The sequence below is a fragment of the Euleptes europaea genome, chromosome 2 (genome assembly GCF_029931775.1).
Source record: "Euleptes europaea isolate rEulEur1 chromosome 2, rEulEur1.hap1, whole genome shotgun sequence".
NCBI lineage: Eukaryota > Metazoa > Chordata > Lepidosauria > Squamata > Sphaerodactylidae > Euleptes > Euleptes europaea.
This window is the reverse complement of record NC_079313.1, coordinates 4168160-4185580: the sequence shown is the minus strand read 5'-3', so window position 1 is coordinate 4185580 and position 17421 is coordinate 4168160. Positions and strand designations below refer to the sequence as shown.

The window sequence follows — 17421 nt, the reverse complement described above, 5'->3', positions numbered from 1 at the left end:
GTCAACCATAAAGTTGAGTAATTGTCCCGTAGTCATTACTTTTGTCTTCTGGATGTTTAGCTGTAGTCCTGCTTTGGCGCGTTCCCTTTTAACTTTCAGCAGTAGTTGTTTCAAGTCTTCGCTATTTTCTGCCAGTAATATAGTATCATTGGCATATCTCAAATTGTTAATGTTCTTCCCTCCAATTTTCACTCCATCTAAATCTAATCCAGCTTTCCTAATTATAACATTAGCAGTACACAAAATTCTCTGTCCGTTCATTTTCAGTTTAAATACCATTTAAACTCCTAGTTTTGACAAGAAATTCTGCCACCTTTAAAGTGACTTCAGGAATAGAATCGTTCAATAAAAACCGGCATACAGAGGATTCTTGGCTAGATTTCATTTTATCAATCAAGGGTAGAATTATTTTCTTACGGGGGCCGTCGTGCAGAAATCGGGGGCGTATAGAAAAGCAAATCTGTTCCAAAAATTAGCAAAGGATTCCTGCTTTTACCTCCAAAACTGTATAAAAGGCAAAATTGTGACATCTTGGTTGTAATGATCTTTTCTTGACCCATACTGAGGAATGTTACGAACAATTTGAAATAAAGAGTTGGGCGGAACGGAAAGAAAAGAGAGACAGAGGGAATAGCTTGGAAGCACATGTTTGCCTTCAGGCTGGTCCCCGGCAAGACGCCATGCCCTTCCCAGACATGTTACTGGCTGCTATTGACACCGCCTACCCCCCCGAGTTAGGATTCAGACTGGTCCGGACCCAAAAATGTACTTTAGGCAGAGAGGGTGAAACTGAGGCTTTGCAGCACACACGCCAGCACCTCTTCCCGTGAAGATCAGATCGCCCGGAGCAGGAGAAGGGCACGGAGCTTGTAAAGCTGCTCTGGAAAGGCCAGGCGTGCTGCTTTCCCAGCCCAGAAGGCGGTCTGCGAGGGATCAGTGGCGATTAGAGGCTACGTAGCCCAGCAAAGTGTCCCCCCCTCCAGGTTATCACTGGTTTTGAGGTCTACCTTTGGCCGCTTCTCTTGCCCTACAGCATGAAAATCTGCCTCATATTGTTGTGTGCGCTCAGCTCTGCTGCAGGAGAGAGTTTGGAAGGTAAGTGCGTTTTGTTGAGTTTTAAATAGCCCCAGCATCCCAAGCAGAGACTTTTCTCTTTCTTGAAAGAGAAGTTTGGAGCTGCTGTGTTATGCGATTGTGATGTGTGAGCTTTTCCCCTGCGTGCGCGCGCACGGGTTTGTTGCTTTGAGACTCTTTCCACGGAACAAGAAGTCTGCATGCAGCGGGAGCAAAGCTACAGAACTGGGGTTTTGACAGCACTCCCCAGATTTTTAATTTTTGAACGGCGAAAAATGTTCTTTTGGAGCCGCGCCACATTTCCTGGAATGGCCCGTTTTATGTCTGGATGCTCAGTGCATTTAGGAGCATAGATTTTGGGGAGGAAGCAATTTAAATTCTGGTGGTTTACCGACGCAAAATGGAAAAGAGAATTATTTGACGTAATCCGTGCTTTCGTTTAACTCTGATATTCTTTCACCCAGTTTGTCAAGAAAGCAAGATTCAAATGTGTGAGTTCATTTTAATCGAATGGATTGAGTCATTACGTTTTTAAAAAACAGCACCCTTTAACTGATAGTGGTATAAGATCTGACTGTAGGCGATCTGCAGATGGGGAAAGTCCTGCAATTTGGTTTACAGGAAAGATTTGGAAGGGATTTCCCTCCTCCACCTCGGAGGTTTCCTTATGTCACCACGTCGGTTCACAGGGCAGCTGGGGGCAACGCAGTGTGTGGTATTGTCGGGTTGTTGTGGCAGTGCGGTCACATGTCTTGGTTACAGACAGTTGGATGCAGGCTAAATTTTCCAACGGTGGAATGAAACTCTTGCCTCCCTCTCCCACTGCATCCCCCTGATCTCCACAAAATTATTTCCCCGGGGAATAGGACAGAAGACTCTGGCCTTTTATGCAGGAACGTTTCCCTGCGGTCACCCCTGCCGACTGCTTCGGGGCTTCCTTTTGATTATGCATGCCTTATCCACCCGTTAGAAGTCGCCTCACTCTCCCCACGCATTTTTCCCGTGTTTTCCAGATGCTGTTTTAGCCAAATCTGGAAAACGCGGGCAAAACATGCGGGGAAAGCGAGGCGACCTCTGACGGGGGGGGGGGGGAAGGTATGCATAATCAAAAGGAATCCCCAAAGCAGTCAGCGAGGGTGACCCCAGGAAAATGTCCCTGCACAAAATACCTCTGAGGAATGACATGGGGAGGGGTCTGCAGTGGGAACAGCGTATCGGTGGAATTTAGTCTGGATCCACCTGATAGTGTCCGAAGTATGCCCCCGTCACGTCAACGGAGCTGATGGATGCAGGGGGGTATCTGCATCACCAGAAGAATCTGCATCACCCCAGAATGTACCATCCTGGATGTCGATGTAGCTGAGGCACATGACAAGGCGGAGAGTGATTCCCCCCCACCCCCAGCCCAATAATTAATTGCCCTGACTTTTGCCACGGACAGTCCCACCAGCGGCATCAGGTATGAGTGGATCCTAAAAGGTGGTGTAGGGAAATGCCGTCAAGTTGCAGCCAATGTTCACCCTGTAGGGATTTCAAGGCAAGAGTTGTTCAGAAGCGGTCTGACTCTTCATAGTAATCCTGGACTTCCTTGGTGGTCTCCCATCCAAATACTAACTAGGGCTGACCCTGCTTAGCTTCCGAGATCAGTTGACATTGACCTAGCCTGGGCTATCCAGGTCAGGGCAAGAGACGAACAGGGGTGGTTTGCCATTGCCTATCTATATGTAGCATCCCTAGACTTCCTTGGTGGTCTCCCATCCAAATACTAACTAGGGCCAACCCTGCTTAGCTTCCGACATCTATTGAGATTGGCCTAGCTTGGGCTATCCCGGTCAAGGCAAGAGACACAGAGGTTTGCCATTGGCTATCTGTATGTAGCAACCCTGGACTTCCTTGGTAATCTACCATCCAAGAACTTAATAGGGCCGACCCTGCTTAGCTTCCAAGATCTATTGAGATAGCCTGGGCTATCCAGGTCAAGGCAAGAGATGAACAGAGGTGGTTTGCCATTGCCTATCTGTATGTAGCATCCCTGGCCTTCAAGGGTGGTCTACCATCCAAGAACTTAATAGGGCTGACTCCGCTTAGCTTCCAAGATCTGACAAGATCAAGCTAGGATATCCAGATCACATGAACATATGAAGCTGCCTTTTACTGAATCAGACCCTTGGTCCATCGAAGTCAGTATTGTCTACTCAGACTGGCAGTGGCTCTCCAAGGTCTCAGGCAGAAGACTTTCACACCACCTACTTGCCTAGTCCCTTTAACTGGAGATGCCAGGGATTGAACATGGGACCTTCTGCATGCCAAGCAGATGCTCTACCGCTGAGCTACAGATCAGGGCTTGCTAACTGGTACAGGGAGTCTAAACTCAGGGCTTCTGATAGCAGGTGGTTTACACATTTCAGCCAAACAGCATCGGTGTGAATAGGGTCTCCATAAAGCTATTTTGTCTGTCTTCTCAATCTGAGCAGCCTCTTAAATCTTGGCGCAGGCCAAGGGTCTCCTCACTGAACTTTTCCTCTCTCTGCTGTGCCATCTGCCTGCTCCCAGGCTGCCCGGCCATTGCGTAGAGTGACCCAATCTCAGAGGAGGATACCAGTTGCATCTCTGCATGAATTGCTGCTCTGGGCTTGTTTTTAATTGGTTACTCGTGCAGAGGCGCAACGGGTGGGTTGCTCTGCAGCCGAACGATTCTAAATCTGGCATGCTCTGAATGTAAACTTTGAGGGGCATAGGTAGGGTTTCCAACCTCCAGGTGGTGGCTGGAGATCTCCCGGAATTACATATGTTTTCCAGGTTAGAGATTGGTTCTTGTGGAGAAAATGGCTGCTTTGGAGGGTGGACTCTATGGCATTATACTCTGCTGAGGTCATTCCTCTCCCCTAACCATGCCCTCTCTAGGCTCCACCCCCAATTCTCCAGGAATTTCCCAACTCAGAGCTGGCAGCCCTATTAGGGTTGCCAATAACCTGGCGGGGGGGGGGAGCATTAGGGTTGCCAGGTCCCTCTTGTACCACCGGCGGGATGTTTTGGGGGTGAAGCCTGAGGAGGGCGGGGTTTGGAGCAGGGAAGGACTTCGATGCCATAAAGTCCAATGGCCAAAGCGGCCACTTTCTCCAGGTGAACTGATCTCTATCGGCTGGAGATCAGTTGTAATAGCAAGCGATCTCCAGCTAGGATTGCCAGGTCCCTCTTTGCCACCGGCAGGATGTTTTGGGGGCGAAGCCTGAGGAGGGTGGGTTTGGGGAGGGGAGGGACTTTAATGCCATAGAGTCCAATTGCCAAAGCGGCCATTTTCTCCTGGTGAACTGCTCTCTATCGGCTGGAGATCAGTTGTAATAGCGGGAGATCTCCAGCTAGTACCTGGAGGTTGGCAACCCTATCTCCAGCCACCACCTGGAGGTTGGAAACCCTAGGGAGTATCCTGCCCCTTGTTGAGTGGAAATGAGCAAAATAAGTTTGTCATTGCATGGAGGTCAATAACATCACCTGGCAAATAACATCCCATGATGCCTCCGTTAAAGGGGCAGGATGCTTTTTCTCAGGAGGCGGTTGGCAACCCAATTCGAAGGCTATCAGAGAAGTGGAAATTGTCAACTCTTTGTCGATTATGATTTCACTGCTGTCCAGGGAAGAAATTGCATCTGAGGTTTTGGAGAATGCAGTTGCAGATTGCTCCTTGCACAGTTGACATTTTGGAATTGCAGGAAGGACTCGGTCCAAAACCACATGGCAGAATCCCATCTTCCCTCCTTCTGTCTCCACGACCTTCAAAGGCGAGGCGCTTCTTTGAAGTCGGGGCTTAATCTCTGTACAGCCGGGTTGTGCAATTCTTTCCCTTTGAAGGGGAGTGGCAAGTGAGCCAGACCTGGTCTCCAGATGCGTTTCTGTGCAAAGATTTCAGCCCGAGGAATAAAATATATTTGCTTTCTTGGAGGGCTGCCATTCTGGGAAGTCATCTGGCCAGGTGTTCTCTTTTTGCTCCAGGGCTTAGAAGGTGTAGGAGGGGGGGGGGAAGAGAGATTTTTAGGAAGGGCTGTCAGACAAAAGAAGGCGTTCTTGTTGATTGATCACTTGCTGTTTTTAACTGATGGATTTTTTAAAAATTAAACTTGAATGCAGCCAGCCCCTAAAACCACAAGTACAGAGACTCCTCTGAAGTATTGTGAAACTGTCCAAGCAAGAATTCAAAATGCTCAATAAAAATTCCTCTGTTGGCCTTATTTAGTGGCTACCCTGTTTAGCATAAATGTCTTTTTTAAAGATAAGGAAGTGAGAATTCATGTCTCAAAGACAGGGTAGTATAGTGAAATACAACCTGGGAGAGCCAGGTTTGAATCCCCGCTCTGCTGTGGAAGCTCGCTGGGCGTACCTTGGGCCAGCCATACACTCTCAGCCTGATCTACCTCACGGGGTTGTCGTGAGCATCAAATGGAGGAAAGGCGAATGATGCAAACCACTATGGGTACCCACTGGGGATATAAATGACATAAGACGGCTTTTCCTTTTAACCATGATTTCTTTTGCCTTCCCTAAAACAGTCAGAAACAAAATCGCTTCACAAAATAAACCAACATTGTTTAACTCACATGTTCAAGAGTAATGAAGGGAGCTACTTCTTCTCACAATGCATAAGGTGTTTGTGGAATTCATTGCCACAAGATGTCAACAGTCACAGAGGTCCATTAGCTATACTAGTTGCATGGAACCTCCGTGTGCAGGGGCAGTATACCCTGGCAAGTTGTGCAACAAGTCTTCAGAACAGGAGCCTGCAACCCATGGCTGGAGAGTCAAATGTGTCACTCTATGGAAGCTAGGGTTGCCAACCTCCAGGTGGTGGCTGGGGATCTCCCGCTATTACAACTGATCTCCAGGCGATAGACATCAGTTTCCTTGGAGAAAATGGCTGCTTTGGCAATTGGACTCTATGGCATTGAGCCAGTGGGGTGTAGTAGTTAAGAGCGGTGGACTCTGACCTGGAGAACCGGGTTCGATTCCCCACTCCTCCACATGAGCGGCGGAGGCTAATCTGGTGAACTGGATTGGTTTCCCCGCTCCTACACACGAAGCCAGCTGGGTGACCTTAGGCTAGTCACAGCTCTCTCAGCCCCACCTACTTCACAGGGTGTCTGTTGTGGGGAGGGGAAGGTGATTGTAAGTTGGTTTGATTCTCCCTTAAGTAATAGAGAAAGTCTGCCTATAAAAACCAACTCTTCTTCTTCTCCTTCTCCTTCTCCTTCTCCTTCTCCTTCTTCTTCTTCTTCATTGAAGTCCCTCCCCTCTCCAAACCCCATCCTCCTCAGGCTCCACCTCCAAATCTCCAGGTATTTCCCAGCCTGGAGCCCGCAACCCTAATGGAACCCAATGCAGTGCTTGAAAAAAGAAAACCTTTACCTGATGTAGGGTTGCCAACCTCCAGGTACTAGCCGGAGATCTCCTGCTATTACAACTGATCTCCAGCCAATAGAGATCAGTTCCCCTGGAGAAAACAGCTGCTTTGGCAATTGGACTCTATGGCATGGAAGTCCCTCCCCAAACCCTGCCCTCCTCAGGCTACGTCCCCAAAACCTCCCGCCAGTGGCGAAGAAGGATCTGGCAACCCTAACCTGATGGTATATTGGAGGAGTTGATGAGATGCTAGTTTAGCCAGTAGGTTAAGGGAACGGCAGGCAAAGATTTTATGGGGCCCAAAGGATTTCTTTGGGATCCTTTACAGAAAGGAAAATGATAGCGAGCAGCTGCTAGTAACTCAGATGAGAACCAAGCAGATCGATGCCTGTGTGTGAATATTATAATCATACAGTGTGCTCCTGTATGTATTTCTCACTTATGAGACCTCAGTTGTGCCAAATCCTCATAACAGATTCGCCACAACCAGTGATTCAGCTGCAGACACTTGATGAATGTCGATCATCACTATGGTTGCCAACCTCCAGATGGCTCCTGGAGACCTCCCGCTATTACAATTGGTCTATAGGAGATGGGTTCCCCTGGATAAAGTGGCTGCTTTGGAGGGTGGACTCTATGACACTGTACCCCACTGAGGTCCCACCCCTCCCCAAACTCCCCCCTCCTCAGGCTCCACCCCCAAAATGTCCAGGTATTTCCACACCCAGACCTGGAAACCCTCATCCTCAGGAATGTCCATTATGAATTAGCATGTCAATTATCACTAATACTAAATTATATCTATTCCTTTACTTGAACTGACTTTCTTATATTGGCTGTTGGTTCAACAACTAGGTTAGAGTCCAGTAGTACCTTAGAGACCAACAAGATTTTCAGGGTACAAAACTTCAAGAGTCAAAACTCCCTTTGTGGTGCAGTGGTGAAGAGCGGTGGCTTGGAGCAGTGGACTCTAATCTGGGGAACCAGGTTCGATTCCCCACTCCTCCACATGAGCGGCGGACTCAAATCTGGTGATCTGGGTTGGTTTCCCCACTCCTACACATGAAGCCAGCTGGGTGACCTTGGGCTAGTCACAGCTCTCTCAGCCCCGCCTTCCTCACAGGGTGTCTGTTGTTGGGAGGGGAAGGAAAGGTGATTGTAAGCCGGTGTGATTCTTCCTGAAGTGGTAGAGAAAATCGGCATATAAAAACCAACTCTTCTTCTTCTTCTTCGTCAGATATCTGATGAAGGGAGATTCTGACTCTCGAAAGTTTATACCCCGAAAATTTTCCCGGTCACTAAGGTGCTACTGAACTGTAATTTATTTTTCCTACTGCAGACCAACACAGCTACGCTCTGAAACAGCTCACGGCTGTTTGCTGACCTCTGTTTTGACGTAGTCCCGCTCTCAAACGTTGGTGACTCCAGAACGCGTGAGTCACAAATGCCAAGCGCGGCTCATCACCTCTGCGGGGGCTCGATAAACAACCCCCTCTTGTTGAGGCTGCCTGGGCATACCAGAAATTAAGTTGGACGTTCACAACTTCCCATGGTGTTGAAAAGAAATGTCAGCAGACGGCGGGGTAAGGAGATAGTCGAGCACCTGGCCGCTTGCCATCCACGGCCGGCAGATGGCACGCCAGCGTGGCGTGTCCCGAGATACCAGACCTGCTCCACTTAATATCGAGAAAACGGGTACTGTGTTGGCACAAGAGGTCACGGGCGGAAGGTCAGCCTGGTTGCGCCACTGGGAGGGGGAACCCACACGGCCGCCACCCCCGCCGCTAAACCCAAGACAAGCGACTTGGGAAAGTTAAAAAACCTAGGAGTGTCTGGCTCGCCGAGACGGAAATTGCTGAGGAATCACTCATGAGAAATGAGCGATTAATTCACGAGATTAAGGAACAAACAGCCTTTTGATTTGGGTGCCAGCTGGCGGGCTACTCCGCCGGGCGGCTGTCTCGGAGAGCCCTTGGGGGGGGGGGATCATGCCGTTCCGTATGGGAGGAAAACGGATCAAAAAGCCCCAGCCAGACCTCACACGGTCTCCCCACCCCGTTCCACCCCCCAGTCCCACTCCTTATGCAGTTTGTCTCCGTCTGATTATCTTCTTTCTGGAACCAAACAAGGCCGGTCTGTTGAGGCTGGGATAGATGGGCCTGAATTTGAACATGGTTGAAACCCAGAACCTTTTTTTAAAAAAAGGACTCCAGCTCTCGACTCTACGCTAGATAGGGTGGCCAATGGAGATCTCCCGCTATTACAATTGATTGGGGAGGGGCCGTGGCTCAGTGGTCGAGCATCTGCTTGGCATGCAGAAGGTCCCAGGTTCAATCCCCGGCATCTCCAGTTAAAGGGACTAGGCAAGTAGGTGATGTGAAAGACCCCTGCCTGAGACCCTGGAGAGCCGCTGTCAGTCTGAGTAGACAAGACTGACTTGGTTAGACCAAGAAGCTGTGGCTCAGTGGTAGAGCATCTGCTTGGCATGCAGAAGGTCCCAGGTTCAATCCCGAGCATCTCTGCTTAAAGAGACTAGGCAAGTAGGTGATGTGAAAGACCCCTGCCTGAGACCCTGGAGAGCCACGGAGAGGGCCGTGGCTCAGTGGTCGAGCATCTGCTTGGCATGCAGAAGGTCCCACATTCAAACCCCGGCATCTCCAGTTAAAAGGACTGGGCAAGCAGGTGATGTGAAAGACCTCTGCCTGAGACCCTGGAGAGCCGCTGCCAGTCTGAGTTGACAATACTGACTTTGATGGACCAAGGGTCTGATTCAGTATAAGGCAGCTTCATGTGATCTCTAGACTACAGAGATCAGTTTCCCCTGGAGAAAATGGATGCTTTGGAGGGTGGACTCTATGGCGTTGTTCCCTGCTAAGGTCCCAACCCCACCCTCCCTAGGCTTTAGGGTTGCCAGGTCTGGACTGGGAAATACCTGGATATTTTGGGGTGGAGCCATAGAGTCCAATTGTAGGTTTAATTGTTATATGATTTGCAGCTTGGCGGCAAGTTGGACGTTATTTTCACCCAGCGGTTTGAGCGCTGAGATTTTCCGCGACTCAGACGCTGGAGTCAGTCATAAAAGATTTTCCGCAATTAGTTGGGGCGGCTGATGAAGATTTTGAAACAGGCAAATATCACCGGGAACCTGTTCCACCACCAAGCGGGTATCTGCCTTTCCGCCACAAGGACTGAAAAAAATTATACACATATATACAAGGAAATTGAATGTAAAGGGAAAATTACTACTGTGAAAATACTCACGCTGTCTGTAAATATTTGTAAATACAAGAGTTACGTGTATATCAGAGATTTGTAACATAGGTGCAGAAGAATATAACTGATATGGATAATGAATGATGTTATTTTGTCTTTTCATACTTAAGAATTGATCATAATATGTGATATTCCTTTAAGGAGATAGCCACAGGTGTTTCGATTTGCTTACTACCTGGAGGCTGGCAACCCTACTAGGCTCCGCCTCTAAAATATCCAGGTATTTCCCAACTGAGAGCTGGCACTCTTAAGGCTAGGAGATCCTGGTGGGGCTTGGACCTCAGGGGCGCTGGTCTGATGATCTAGCGAGCGACGTGGTCGAAAATCTTCGGGCACTTCTAGAAGGGGACAGGGTTACAAGTCTGCTATAATTTGGTAGATTTATTCTCACACATTTGGTACCTCAGCAGTGAACTCGCTGTTTCGGCTTCTCCAACTTTGGTGAAGACAAACTACAACTGGGAAGCCCTCCTGGATTTCCAAGATCTGGCATCAATATTCTGCCCAACGCCTGGGTTTTGCGCATCCAGCTTCCTCGTTCTAGAAAATGCCCTCGGGGACCATGGTTGGTAGCGCTGCCAGTTCTGGGCTGCGAAAACCCTGGAGATGTGGGGGTTAGGGCTGTCAACGTCCCGGTAGTAGCTGGAGATCTCCTGCTGTTACAACTGATCTCTAGTTCAGTTCTCCAGATTAGAGTCCGCTGTTCATGTGGAGGAGCGGGGAATCAAACCCGGTTCTCCGGATTAGAGTCCACCACTCCAAACCACTGCTCTTAACCACTACACTGCGCTGGCTCTCCTCAGGGTCTGCCTAGTCTTACAAGTTGTGTCTGTGTGTTTGTTTAGCTGATGGCTGTTCTCACACCTTCCTCCCAGCAGGAGGGATCTGCTGGCTGCAGCAGGGACGAGAGGCAAAGTGTACCATGATCCTCCAGACCGGCGTCACCTGGGAGGAGTGTTGTGCCAACGGCAGCACGGACATGGCGTGGTCCAACTCCTCGCACCCGGACAACAAAATCAGCCTTCTCAGGATCCTGGGCCTTGTGACCTGCCACCCTTGCAAAGGTACAGGATGCGTGCAGGGATGTTGTACCGGGACCCTGATTTGTCCTTCGATGTGGCAACACACCTAGGTCATTTATCCATGGGTGTTTTACCTGAGGTTGGTTGCTCGCTGGACCCACACTTTCCTGTTGGGAATCTCTGCACCAGCAGTCTCCAAGCTCAAAACAAGTCCCCGCCCCTTGAAATGCTGCTTTGTAGTTGGCTTACTTTGTAGAGCTTACTGTGAGAGAAAATCCGCCCCCCAAATCCAATTTATGAGAAGACAAGAGTCACTAGAGGAAGACCCAACAAGAGATGGATTGACTCAATAAAGGAAGCCAGGGCCCTCAATTTGCAAGATCTGAGCAAGGCTGCCAAAGATAGGACGTTTTGGAGGACTTTGATTCATAGGGTCACCATGAGTCGGAAGCGACTTGATGGCACTTAACACACACACAAACCCAATTGCCACATTAAAAAGCATTTTAAGGGCAACCCCCCCCAAAACAACAACAACAACAATAGAGCAATCTGAAAGGAAAGGTGGGGGGAGAAATCGGTTTTAAAAAGCCTTTCTTGTGCTCAGAAAGAGCTCCGAGGAAGCAGGAAGCATTTGAATCCCCGCCTCTGGACATGCTGCTTTGTAATTGGCTGTGAGAGAAACCAAGCTTGCGTGTCCCGCACTTTGCCTTCTGCATGGGGATTTCACCTGGGCTTTGCTCAGGGGAGATGGAAGAGTCAGGTTAACAGAGGAATGGGAAGACCGGGACATTGTGAGGGCTGGCAGCGAGGTCATCTCTAATGGAGGGGAAACTCATGCATAACTCCAAGAAACAACTGAGAGAGACCGAGGGCGAACGCGAGTGAAAGTACCCATGCGAAAACGACCCTAGTGTTGTGTGGCAGAAATGGAGACTCGTGTGCAAGATACCGTACTCGAGAACACACCACACAGAAACCAAGCAAGTCTGGATTTGTTCAGTGCTTGGATGGGAAACCTCCATGCCCATGTCAGACAGCACCCACTCTTTCACCCCTGCGATCATATCAAATATGAAAAACGCCCCTTTTAACATCAAAACGACCTTTTCAGAATCGTCTGGCACCCCTTTCCGGCTGAAATTCTCCCAGACAGCCGGGGAGGCCCACACGTCTCCGCCGCCACAAGGGAATTCGTCGCGTTCACCTCACCTCCCACCCCCGCCTGAACTCTGCCAGACGGTTTTTGCTCCAGGGTGACCCAACAACACAGTACAACCGTCTGTCTCATTCCCTTCTGCCTCTCCTCCAGCCAAAAGGGTTTTTCTCCCCCCCCCCAGACAGCCTCTTTGCTGACTTGTTGCCCGTTCTTGTTTTCGAGTCACGGAAGCTTGATGCAAAACAGGAGAAGCTATTGTTTGATAAAGTTTTCTCGCGGCTCTATTAAAAAACACCCCCCCCGCACCCCTTTCCAGTAAATTACATTTTGCCTTTTGCATGCACAAACACAGCCGCTCCTACTAATTCAAGACACTTTGTTCCCCCACCACCACCCCTTTTGAGCTTTAATCCGGTCACGCTTTGAAACACTATGTAATTTGCAAATGTTTCCTGTGTTATCTGACATATCACATCTGGTTCTATGGTGCAGTGGCTATCAAACTTCCATCCCTTTGTGTGACCACTGTAGATGATGGAATGCTTGCACAGTGCAGAGAATTCATACTGGCAATCCTTGCACGCATTCTTTCAAGACTCACAGAAGCTTTCTTTTCTTTCTTTTTCTTTCTTTCCTTCTTTCCTTCTTTCCTTCTTTCCTTCTTTCCTTCTTTCCTTCTTTCCTTCTTTCCTTCTTTCCTTCTTTCCTTCCTTCCTTCCTTCCTTCCTTCTTCCTTTCTTTCCTTCCTTCCTTCCTTCCTTCCTTCCTTCCTTCCTTCCTTCCTTCCTTCCTTCCTTCCCTTTTCTTTTCTTTTCTTTTCTTTTCCTTTCTTTCTCCCTTCTTCCAAGTGCGAAATGTGGAACATTACACTGGTATGTGATTCCGTGGCCTGTGTATTTTCTTCGTGTGTGCTTGGGTGTACGCGTAGATTGTTGCTTACAGCCCCATTCAGTGGCACTTAGAAGATTCTTGGCCCTAGGAAACAGAACTCATGAACGCATGAAGGAAAGTGATGTATTCAAGCTTCACAGTGCTAATAACAAGACTTTATTTGTGAGGGCTGGCAGAGAGGTCATCTCTAATGGTGGGAAAACTCATGCATAACTCCAAGGAACAACCAAGACAGGCCAGTGTGTGTGTGTGTGTGTGAACGTGAGTGAAATTATCCATGCATAAATGACCTAAGTACGTTTTTGCCGTATGTCCCTTACATGGTATCTTCACACCCACCTGCATTCCATTTGTAATGTCTTCTCATCCCCTACGACTGAACCCCGGGAGTTGAAATTAAGGCCCGTCCGCTGACGTAACAGTGCGCCCCGATGAACCTTTCTGTTGCGTCTTCTTCCCAGAGTCCTGTGAAGGAGTGGACTGTGGAGCTGGGAAAGTCTGCAAAATGAAATACGGGCGCCCTCACTGCGCATGCGCCCCTGATTGCTCCAACCTGCCCAGGAAACTGCAGGTGTGCGGCTCGGATGGGTTCACCTACCGTGACGAGTGTGATCTTCAGACAGCCAAGTGCAGGGGGCATCCTGACCTGGAAGTGATGTACCAGGGCCGATGCAAAAGTAAGCATGCCTCCGCGCCCCCTTGGCCGCTAGTCCACAATAAGCAGTCTGTTCGGTAGCAGAGTGGGGATCTGGATGCTCGTCTTCCCCATACTAGTTTAACCCTCTAAATCAGGGGTCCCCAACCTTTCTGACCATGTGGGCACCTTGGGAACTTTGAGAGAGGATAGTGAGCAATGGCCACCGCAGGAGGCAGCGCCAGATCCAGAATGGCTGCACGTTGAGCCATAACAGGATATCTCCTTCTTCCCTCCTCCTGGGAAGAAGGAAATCCTGAAGGGGGAATGAAATCACACATTGGCTAAGGAAAGCTCAGGTCTTTACTCGTCCTCCTGATCCTACAACGGGAAAACCTTTTCATTTGAAAGAGGGAAACCAATAGCGAGCCCTGCATTGTTGGCCTCGCCTATGGTCCACAAAGATCAACGAGGGCCAATGGAAGTACTGATGGGTTAAGAATTAAGTACCCGAAGGTCAAGATCAAACCTACGCGAGGGCCAAAACTAAGGGCAAATGATCTTCTGTAATTCTATATAATGAATTTATTACAGACAAATCAATAAGTCGGATACAGCCCTACTATAGCTAGAGTTTTGTTGTATTACTATGTTTTAGTGATTTGTGACGGCCAATGGCCATATACAATCAATTTTCTTGGTCGTTACTATAGCAAGGGTTGCCAACCTTCATGTACTAGCTGGAGATCTCCTGGTACTACAACCGATCTCCAGCCGCTAGAGATCAGTTCCCCTGGAGAAAAATGGCCGCTTTGGCAATTGGATTCTATGGCACTGAAGTCCCTCCCCTCCCCAAACCCCGCGCTCCTCAGGCTCCGCCCCCAAAACCTCCTGCCGGTGGCGAAGAGGGACCCGGCAACCCTAACTGTAGCCTCTATGTTTCTGTTATGAATACGAACATAAAACACAATTAGACACAAAATTACAGCCAATTAGACTGAAACTGAGACCAAACTCGTTTCGGCCATGTGGTCTTTTTCAGTGGTCTAAATCCATTAAAATCCAGAATGCAATTACACCATTATACAGATATACAAACATATGTCAGTGTGACAATCTTTATGACCAAGTAAAAGATGTGTTCTGAAAAATAAATGGAAAAGAAATTATTAAGCAGCCCAAATGTTGATTAAAAATTCTTAAAACTATTTTTTTTAACATTTTTTAAAAAAACATTGTCACTTACTGTAAAAGTAAACTTTATGTTTTATGTGTACAAAATATATATAAGGGTGCTTAATTCTGGAGTTTCGGGGGTTAAGTCCCCCCCCTTTCGTTGTTGGCAACAACTGGTGGGTGCCATCGTGCCCATGGGCACAAAGTTGGGGGACCCTGCTCTAAATATACCACGCTGCACCACTTTTCACGTGCAGCAAAAACAGAGCAAGAAGTTTTCAGGGGTGAACATCTGAAAAACCTCTTCCTTTTATTTAATATGTTGTGGTACATTATGGTATAACCCACCCTGAGGTCAGCCTTGGCTGGGGTAGAGGGTGGGATACAATTCTTCTTCTCCTTCTCCTTCTCCTTCTCCTCCTCCTCCTCCTCTTTGCTGTAGGTGTCTCTCATGCTCTGATGCCTTGCCTCAGTTTCTCTGTTGGTGACTTCCTTCCACAGAATCTTGTTCCAGCGTCGTGTGCCCTGGAACTCACACCTGCGTGGTGGATCAGACAGGAAGCGCCCACTGCGTGATGTGCAGAGCCGTCCCCTGCCCTGACCCCACCAGCCTGGACCGCGCCATCTGCGGCAACAACAACGTCACGTACCCCTCTACGTGCCACCTACGGCGGGCAACCTGCTTCCTCGGGCGATCCATCGGGGTCAGGCACTACGGGAGCTGTGCAGGTACATTCTGCCAGGTCGAGAGGGACCGGCCCTGACCTGGATGGCCCGGGCTGGCCCGATCTCGTCAGAGAGGGTCAGCGGACAGCAGAACAAATTGGCGGGCAATTGCCTGCCGTTAGCAGGCAGTTGGCAACCCTAGTTCCTGTCCCGAAATGCCGGGCTCACATCACAGCTCTTGTGTCGACCACATAGACTTTGCAATGTGCACATCGTCCTTGAATGGAAGGAGGTGGGGCTGGAGCATACAGTGGCTAGCCTCTGTGGCTGAGTATTTCGGGCTCACATAGGGTTGCCAGCTCCAGATTGGGAAATACCTGGAGATTTTGGGGGCAGAGCCTGAGGAGGGTGGGGGGGGAGGGGAGGGACTTCAGTGGCATAGATTCCAATTACCAAAGCAGCCATATGTATCAGGTTCCCTAAATTTCCAGTTTTAATTTGGTTAAAAAATAGGGTTGCCAGGTTGCTTAGCTTGGCGGGCAATTTGAGTAGTAAAAGGCCCATTGCGATGCGGTGCTGTGCCCCAAAAAACCTCCTGCCAGAGCCGAGGGGGGACCGGGCAACCTTATTTAAAAAGTACGTCTCTAGCCTGGGGGTCCCCAACCTTTTTGAGCCAGTGGGGCGGAGCCTGAGGAGAGCGGGGTTTGGGGAGGGGAGGGACTTCAATGCCATAGAGTCCAATTGCCAAAGTGGCCATTTCCTCCAGGGGAACTGATCTCTATCGGCTGGAGATCAGTTGTAATAGCGGGAGATCTCCAGCTAGTACCTGGAGGTTGGCAACCCTAGGCCCACAGCCGTCTTTCATTTTATTTGTTCTCTGTGGCGCCTCACAGTTTATGAAATCCAGGGTTAAGACCGAAGCCTGTAGGATGGGCAGCCAGGAAGGAATCATGCATCCACGCCCCCTAAATATCCCAGCCCAGCATTCCCCAAACGTCTGATAACTCAGACAAACTATTTTCTCGAATGAAAGCTGGAGGCACGGTTTCCTACCACCTAAATTAGGATTACCGGTAGGTAGTTGTGAATTTCCTGCATTGTGCAGGGGGTTGGACTAGATGACCCTGGTGGTCCCTTCCAACTCTATGATTCTACTTGGGAGCTGAATTCTGTCCTCACCACCTTTGCTTATGTCGTACTTGTCGATGGCACAGTTTGTATGATTTTTTTAAACTGCATTTACCTGGTTATTGTTTTTTTCTTCCTCCAGCCCTGAATAAGTACCCCTTGGACACAGATGATGAAGAAGAGAACTACATATAATCCTGCTTTCCGTTCCATTCAGTTCCAACCATGCAGGGGCATTATCTGTAATATTGTACAGACTGCATATACCTGATATTTATTGACCAAAAGAAAATCCTTATTTATATAAATAGATATAGAGGTTTCCTGATGTAACCTAGATATTTTTATCCTGATCACTCAATTTTTTTTTGCTAAGGTTTCTCAAAGGGAGAGAACTACTCTACGGGGCAGGGGAACACAAAAGCTGCAGTTTTAGAAGGAAGTATTTCTTCACACAACACATAGTTAAATGGTGGAACTCCCTGCCCCAGGATGTGGTGATGGCCGCCAATTTGGAAGGCTTGAAGAGGGAAGTGGACACGTCCATGGAGGAGAGGACTATCCATGGCTACTAGTCAAAATGGATACTAGTCATGATGCACACCTGTTCTCTCCAGCATCAGAGGAACATGCCTATTATATTAGGTGCTGTGGGACACAGGCAGAATAATGCTGCTGCAGTCGTCTTGCTTGTGGGCTTCCTGGAGGCCCCTGGTTGGCCACTGTGTGAACAGACTACTGGACTTGATGGGTCTTGGTCTGATCCAGCAGGGCTTTCCTTATGTACTTATGGAGGGGAGGGCTATCCATGGCTACTAGCCAAAATGGATACTAGTCATGATGCATACCTATTCTCTCCAGGATCGGAGGAGCAGGCCTATTGTTATAATAGGTGCCATGGAGCACAGACAGGACAATGCTGCTGCAGTTGTCTTGCTTGTGGGCTTCCCAGAGGCACCTGGTTGGCCGCTGTGTGAACAGACTGTTGGACTTGATGGGCCTGGGTC

At 48.9% G+C, this 17421-nt stretch overlaps 1 protein-coding gene across 2 annotated transcripts; it reads left to right on the top strand.

Moving 5' to 3' along the window:
- The first annotated feature begins 1025 nt into the window (after positions 1-1025).
- FSTL3 (follistatin like 3) lies at positions 1026-16774 on the top strand. Of its 2 annotated transcripts, none has more exons than XM_056844074.1 (5): positions 1026-1095; positions 10614-10802; positions 13272-13487; positions 15122-15349; positions 16557-16774. In XM_056844074.1, exons 1-5 carry the CDS (start codon positions 1035-1037, stop codon positions 16607-16609), a joined length of 747 nt encoding a protein of 248 aa, XP_056700052.1. In that variant the 5' UTR covers positions 1026-1034; the 3' UTR covers positions 16610-16774. The 2 variants fall into 2 exon arrangements, with proteins under 2 accessions (XP_056700052.1, XP_056700053.1); XM_056844075.1 differs by having other exon boundaries at positions 1042-1095; positions 10617-10802.
- The last annotated feature ends 647 nt before the right edge of the window (positions 16775-17421 follow it).

What these genes read in the sequence shown, in the direction of transcription:
- FSTL3 (XM_056844074.1), top strand. Translation starts at nt 1,035, where the DNA reads ATGAAAATCTGCCTCATATTGTTGTGTGCGCTCAGCTCTGCTGCAGGA. An exon ending in GACCTGCCACCCTTGCAAAG is followed by an intron (nt 10,803 to 13,271) that starts GTACAGGATGCG and finishes TCTTCTTCCCAG; the next exon opens with AGTCCTGTGAAGGAGTGGAC. An exon ending in GCACTACGGGAGCTGTGCAG is followed by an intron (nt 15,350 to 16,556) that starts GTACATTCTGCC and finishes TTCTTCCTCCAG; the next exon opens with CCCTGAATAAGTACCCCTTG.